Source organism: Tenrec ecaudatus, chromosome 2, assembly GCF_050624435.1.
Source record: "Tenrec ecaudatus isolate mTenEca1 chromosome 2, mTenEca1.hap1, whole genome shotgun sequence".
In the NCBI taxonomy this organism is placed as follows: domain Eukaryota; kingdom Metazoa; phylum Chordata; class Mammalia; order Afrosoricida; family Tenrecidae; genus Tenrec; species Tenrec ecaudatus.
In genome coordinates, this window is record NC_134531.1 from 145,574,983 (window position 1) to 145,581,808 (window position 6,826).

At 36.5% G+C, this 6,826-nt stretch overlaps 1 protein-coding gene across 6 annotated transcripts in view; it reads left to right on the top strand.

The window, feature by feature from the left end:
- The window catches only part of MATR3 (matrin 3), a 58,264-nt gene extending 56,204 nt beyond the window's left edge, over nucleotides 1-2,060 (top strand). For all 6 annotated transcript variants that reach the window (XM_075541630.1, XM_075541629.1, XM_075541633.1 and 3 more), the window contains one exon: nucleotides 144-2,060. In XM_075541630.1, the coding sequence (XP_075397745.1) occupies nucleotides 144-194 (51 nt within the window). In that variant the 3' untranslated portion in view covers nucleotides 195-2,060. The remainder of the gene's footprint in view (nucleotides 1-143) is intronic.
- The last annotated feature ends 4,766 nt before the right edge of the window (nucleotides 2,061-6,826 follow it).

Genomic DNA, 6,826 nt, shown 5'->3' on the forward strand with positions numbered 1-6,826 from the left:
TAAAGTTATATAGTATAGACTACAATCAAGTCCATAAACTTGGGCATACTGTGTATTTGGAAATAGTCCCTAGCATCCATTTGTCATGTTTCTCTTAGTGACTTAATTGCTGTAATGCTTTTTTGTGCTTTTTCACTTTTCAGAAATTTCTGAATAAATTAGCAGAAGAGCGCAGACTGAAGAAGGAGGCTTGAGATGTTCAAGAAGCTTAATGATTTCAAAGAAAAGAATGGTTTTTGGGTTTTTTGTTTTGTTTTGTGTTTTGTTTATAATGTTAACCTTTTTTTAAAAAAGTACTGGTAGTTAGGAAAATACTGTACTCTTTTGTTTTTGTGGAATAATATTAGCTGTCTCATGTGTTTAAATGTTATAGCAGAAATGCATATACAGTTAAGTTAATGAAGCGTAGTTTTTGTTTTATCAGAATGGTAACAGACTGAAAAACTTTGTGTGGAGGCTGATGTCATAAGTTACTTAAGATAACTTGCACCACTAAGAAGGATGTTAGGACCTTTCAGAGAAATAAAATTTAGTAGTTCCAGACTTCAAAGAAATGTCAACTTTTGATTCCATTCAATAAAGAACAAAACCAATTGTATTTTTATTACTTTCATTTGAAGCATTCCACATTTTAATCTGAGCCTTGTTACGGACTTTTTATTTCGAATTTGATGCTTTTTGTTTGCATTTTGTATTTCAGAACTTCATTAATAAGATTGGGGATTAGGATGCAGGTGCAGTTTTCTTTTAATGTCACGCTGTTGTTTAGATAATAAGAACTATTGCAAAATTGTCTTTAGATTTTGTCATTTTTACCCCCTTATGTTCCTGCTAGATTTCATATTCTAGTAGTCAATGTATTTTCAGTGAAATGTAAAAATATTCCTGTTCTCTTTGACCAGTATTAATTTCTTGGAATCTTACCGCTTGTCACTTGAATCCTGTAGTTGTTATACATCTCTGGTATAAGCACCACTTGATTTTTGAAGTGTGTAAACCATCTCCATATTTTCAAGATGTAATTTTACATTTTTGCATTTTACAAACCGTTGGCCATAATTCTAGACGCACGCTTCTAATTCATGTACCTGCACATGTGACTTTTGTGAACAGAAATTTGCATGTATCCTCTGTGTTTACTTGTAAACTCTCTGCTTAATATACTGCTTATATCTGTGGTTTCAAGTTACTGAAATGAATACCAATAAAAAAATCCTAGGCCACCTTCATTGGTTATACATGTTTGGAATGTAACCAATATATTTGTCAGGTGTGATTTTTATTTCTTGTTACACTTCAGTGCATGCTTTAACAAACTTGCCTTTTAAAATCTTGAATGTGCAAAAGACCTACTAAAAACCTAAATTTTACATTTTTTGGATGCTTCTGGATTTCTTGTTCCTGTTGCATAAGTAAAAATGGGACATGCGTAATTTAAACCCTTGTTGGATTAAAAATGCTAGTAAAGGAATAGTGAAAGCTCATGTTTTGACATGCTTAAACTAACTTAATGGTTAAAATTGGAAATAACTTGGTAATAGCAAAGATCAAGTTTTAGAGTTTTTACATTATGTTGCAATGTTTGGTGGTAGGAGATAATCTGGTGTCTGAAAACATGTTTAGTTTTTAAAACCAAACAGCTGAAGAAATTTCTATTTTAAAAGCTTAAGCTCAAAAGTATTAAGAGTATTTCAAACAGTTCCATAAAATTATATATAGTATCTCCCACTGAAGGGAAGATATCGTTACTTTAATGTAACATGCACAAAAAATCCTTGCCAGTTTATTTCTGTAATTTAACTACATCATTTACTAATCACCCACTTTTTTTGTGTTTAGTTCAAAATTTTAACTAACCGCAGCTACAGAAAACGTGTGCAATGGAATCCTTGTTATCTGTTAATGGGCTTTTAAATTTATTATTTGGTAGCATTTTTATTTTTGTGACTAATTGAGCATAATTTTTTCAGGGTTCACATTGTAGCATGTATTAGTACTTCATTATGTTTTCTTTTTTATTAAAAGATTGGGGGCTTTTAAAGATCTTAAAACAATCCATATATCAGTTGTATTTAGCATATTTGTACATATATATTGCCACCATTATTTTCTAAACATTTTCTTTCTATTTGAGCCCTTGGTATCAATTCCTATCCACCCCCATAACCCTTTGATAATTATAAATTAATTTCATATCTTACACTGACCGCTATCTGCCCCCGTGGTTTCTCTTGTTTATCCCCATGGTGGGGGACATTTTAAAAGCAGAACATTACAGTAGACTGCTAGTGATGCCTAACAATTATTTCACAGATTTTAAGGAAAGCCTCTCAAATGCTATATAATAGGAGTATTTATTTAAATAACTAAATTTATTGCCGAGAAAGAAGATTTTGATTAGGGAATACCTCCACTAAGTAAACCAATATCTAAACTCGTCCATTGGATCAATTCTGACTCATTGTGACTCATCTGGACAAGGAGAACCCTTGTCGCTTCCCAATACTACAAATTCTTAACTGCTGCTGCTTTCTTCTGCTTAGGAGCTGATAGGTGTACACTGTTAATTTAATAGTTAGCAGCTCCATGTATATAACCCACCATGCCACCTGGCTCCCTTCACTGAATAGAAAATTACAGAGCCAGTTTTTGTTTTTTGAAAGATACTGCTCACCTAAGACCCTAATTTAAATCCACTACCGTCAAGTCCTTTCAGACTTAGTGACCTTATTGTACAGTGGAACTAACAGGCTTTTGAAGCTATAAATCTGAGCAGGAACGGAATTTTATCTTTGGTCGATTTGAATTGTGTGCTTTATAGTTAGCGCAGCATGTAGCCCACTGCAGTCGGTCTCTTGTCAACCGATAAGTATGAGCCAACGTGGCAAAATTAATGTGCAGATGAGCCACTCGGATGGTGTTGAGTAGTAGGTACAGCTGTCAGTCTCCATGTCTCAGGATTCTGGCATTAAAGGCAAGGAATACAGTAGTTGGCCCTAGGGTTAATGTTGAAGCAAAGCTAGAAAACTCCACTGAGAGACTCTTCAAAAGTCAGGAAATCTAAGCTTAATATCGCACAAGTGATAACGAATGTTATATAATGTTTCTCATGTTCCCATAACAATTTCCTTAAACATTTCTGCAGTCGTATACCTACTTAGTTTTATAATAAAATTAACTGCACTGCCTCTTGTTTAGCTGGAAACAAGGATCTTGGTCTAGGTGCTTCCCAAATTTAGCTGTGATAACCGTGGATTTCATGAAAAGCCGTAAGCTGCTTGCAAGTAAATGGCAAAACGGGAATGGTTTATCGGTTCACTAATATTACTACCGCCTACCTGAAATTAGTGAGGGCTCATTTGGAGCACTAGGAGTAAATCTGATAAGTTTTCCCATGGAAGTGAGATTTTGAAAATTCTAGGTAGGAAGATAAACTTTAAAATTTTTTCTCAATTTTCCGGTTTTTAGTACAGTCTTAAGTATAATGTGTGCCTTTAGACAGAATTTTCGGTATGTAATGTATAAAGAAAACAGGATCTACAGGAAAGTGAAAACTACCAGTGAGTACTCAGATACATTTGGAAATTAAATCATGCAGATTTAACGACTATGCTGTCACTGCTTCATGCTGCCAGACTTGAATCCAACTCTGAGCTATAGGACAGTAGAACTTGGCTCTTGTCAGGCAGTTGATTTCAAACTTACTAATGCTCTGTCATAGTAACCCACTATTCCACCAGAGCACCTATTTTGTGCTTTGTGGTGGTATTTAGATGGTGACTGTCTGGACCTAATCCAAATAAATCTGTACCAACCTCAAAGGCTGGAACTTTCTAAACTTTGATAAGACATGCTCTTCAAATGTCACTGAAAAGGTCCTTGAAGTATGACTCGATTGTCATTGTTTGGAAAGTGGTAAAGAGATCCCCTCTCCTACAACTAGACTACACAAATTGGACTCCACCTATTTGACAACGACTTGCAGTGTGCTGTGTGACTGTCCCACTCCAGTTGTATGGTAAAGCAGTGTCAAATTACTTTGGCTTAATGTAGCTCCACAGATTTTCCTATGGAAGTAGATAGCCACGTTTTTGTAAGAAGTTCTTGAACTTTTTCCGCTGAAACAGCCAAAGTCTTGGTACCACCCACAAAGACTGCTTTATTAAGGATAACCCACATAATATGTTAATATGTTGCCACCATCATTTTCAAAACATTTTTCAAGTGCTTGGTATCAGCTACTTCCCCCCCCCCCCCTTGTGAACCCTTGATATTTTTAAAATCATTTTATTGGGAGTTTGTACAGCCCATATCACCATTGTTTCAAGCACATTTTTACATTTGTTGCCATCATTCTTATATATTTTTTCTACTTAAGCCCTTGGTATATTGGCTCAATTTTTCCCCTCATGAACCCTTGATAATTTACACTGGTATCTCCCATCACCTGCTTTTCTGTGGCCCTTCCCCCTGGAGGTGGTGTTTGTAGATCATTAGGATTGATTCCCCATCCCCACACACCCCCACTTGACCCCTTTCTGGTATCACTACTCAGTACTGGGATATATCTGTCTTGAGTTCCCTGTGTTTCAAGCTCTTAAATCTGTATCTGTGTACATGATCTGGTCTAGCCAGCTTTGTAAGGTAGAATTGGGGTCATGATTGGGGGTGGGGAGGAAGCATTAAAGAACCAGAGGAAAGTTGTGTTATTCAGTGGTGCTATACTGAACCCTGACTGACTCCTTTTCCTTGTGACCCTTTTGTAAGAGGATGTCCAATTGTATAGAAATGGGCTTTGGGTCTTCACAATCCCCCTCATTTAATTGATGATTGTTCTGGGTCCCCTAAGTACTTTCTCATCTATTCCACATCTATTTCCTAGATCAAAATGATTGCCTACTTAGAATCTATATAAAGCCTCATACTCAGATAAGTCTTTTCCAAGAAAAGATACTATTGCCTTGTTGAAAACAAGTGTAGAGAATGGTGTTGATGCATAGACTCATTTTGTGGAATGTGTATCTCCTGGCCTGAATTGTTAAATTTGTGAAGAACCTATGTTCTTCATAAACCAATGAAGAATCATGAAGGCCTATGTCCATCCCTGTACTGTAAGATCCTTTACTCAGTTCATCAGCAGAGGGTGTGGCCGGCTCCTTATAAATAGCATGGGACAGGGCTAGTATCAAACTGTAGGAGCCTAAAGTTACTGGGCTCGTGTTTGTAAACGCAATTAAAGCTTTCATAGGGAATTTGAACCATACAGAGTATTCAAAACGTTGATAACATTAAGAATATTACCACCTAGATAAGAGGTGGTATTAGCATTTGGTGAGCATATACTTTTATGCCCACAATGCCTTTTGCAGACTTACCTATTCTAATTTCAATCCCTTTTTAGGGCTTTTTTTTTGTGGTACTCTGAGCATTCTTTCATATTCTTATGTCTAATTTTATCCAAATTTGTGTTTACATTCCCATATGTGGAGCATTTGGGTTGGAAGGTATACACATTTTACATTTTTATGAAAACTTGTGGAAGTCTCTCCAACGAAATGGCAATTTGGAGTGGGAGCCTACCCCCAGCCGTCCGTGGCCTTCATTACATCTAATGAGTTCTACTCTTCAGCTCTCCTTTCAAGGCGGGTGTGTTAACGGCAAACCCATCAGCTGACTTCATGCAGTATTTTGCCCTCAGTTGCTAGGTTTTCTTAAAAAAGATGGATGTCAGTGTTAAGGTTTTCATTTCAATTAGACCCAGCATGAAAACAGCTGTCAAGAAATTAAACATATTTCCATTTGACAAATCTGCGCTACAGCTTCCCTAAAGCAAATACGTAATTTGAGACAACGCCATCCTTCTACGGGGCAATTTGACTACTTTTCTAAAGATATCTTTCATTAAAAAAGAAATTTATTGGGGGCTCGTACAACTCATCACAATCCATACATCCATTGTGTCAAGCACATTTGTACATTTGTTGCCATCATTTTCAAAACATTGTTTAACTTGAGCCGTTGGTGTCAGCTTTTCTTTTTCCCCTACCTCACAAACCCTTGATAATTAATTTTTTCATTTCTTTTGGCAGTCCACAACACTCAATTCATCTGTACCGTAATTTAAATGCATCGATTCTTTGGTCTTACTCATTTTCCAGCTTTCACGTGCTTGCATATGAGATAAAATACTATGGCTTGAATCAGGCAACCATAGTATGACATCTTTGCCTTTTCCTTCAGTTTATCATGCTCTCTGTTGGCTCGTTTAGATCTTAATTTCTTTTCCCTTGAGTCATCCACACTGAGGCAGCAGTCTTTAAACTTGATCCAAGTGTCCCAAGCCCTTTGAACAAGCAATGTTGTCTCATCTGGATATGCAGACCGGTAAGTGTGGTCACAAATGATTGATTCAGGGGTTAGGGCATGATGATTGTGTCCTTTTATTTCTTTGGAACTGACCCAAACCAACTTTTAATGAATTCAGTGGTTCTAAAGAAAAGTACATCTATTCTGGATCCAAGCCTAGAGATTAATAGAAAAGGACTTCAGTGTTGTAAGAGTACAATAAAATACAGATTTGTCTGTTTTCCAGTGTCATCCCTCTTATGGCCAGAAGAGACATGTTTTAGTTCTTCAATTTAATGTATGTATTCAAACACCAAATTCCCCTACATTCTGTAACTTGAGAGCCCTAGGTGGTTTTGTGGGTTACTAGAGCTGCTAACCACAGGTCAGCATTTCTAACTCACCAGCAGCTTTGAGGAAGAAAGGAAGGCTTTCTGCCCCATAAAGATTTTCTTCTCAGAAACCTACGTGGGGAGTTTTC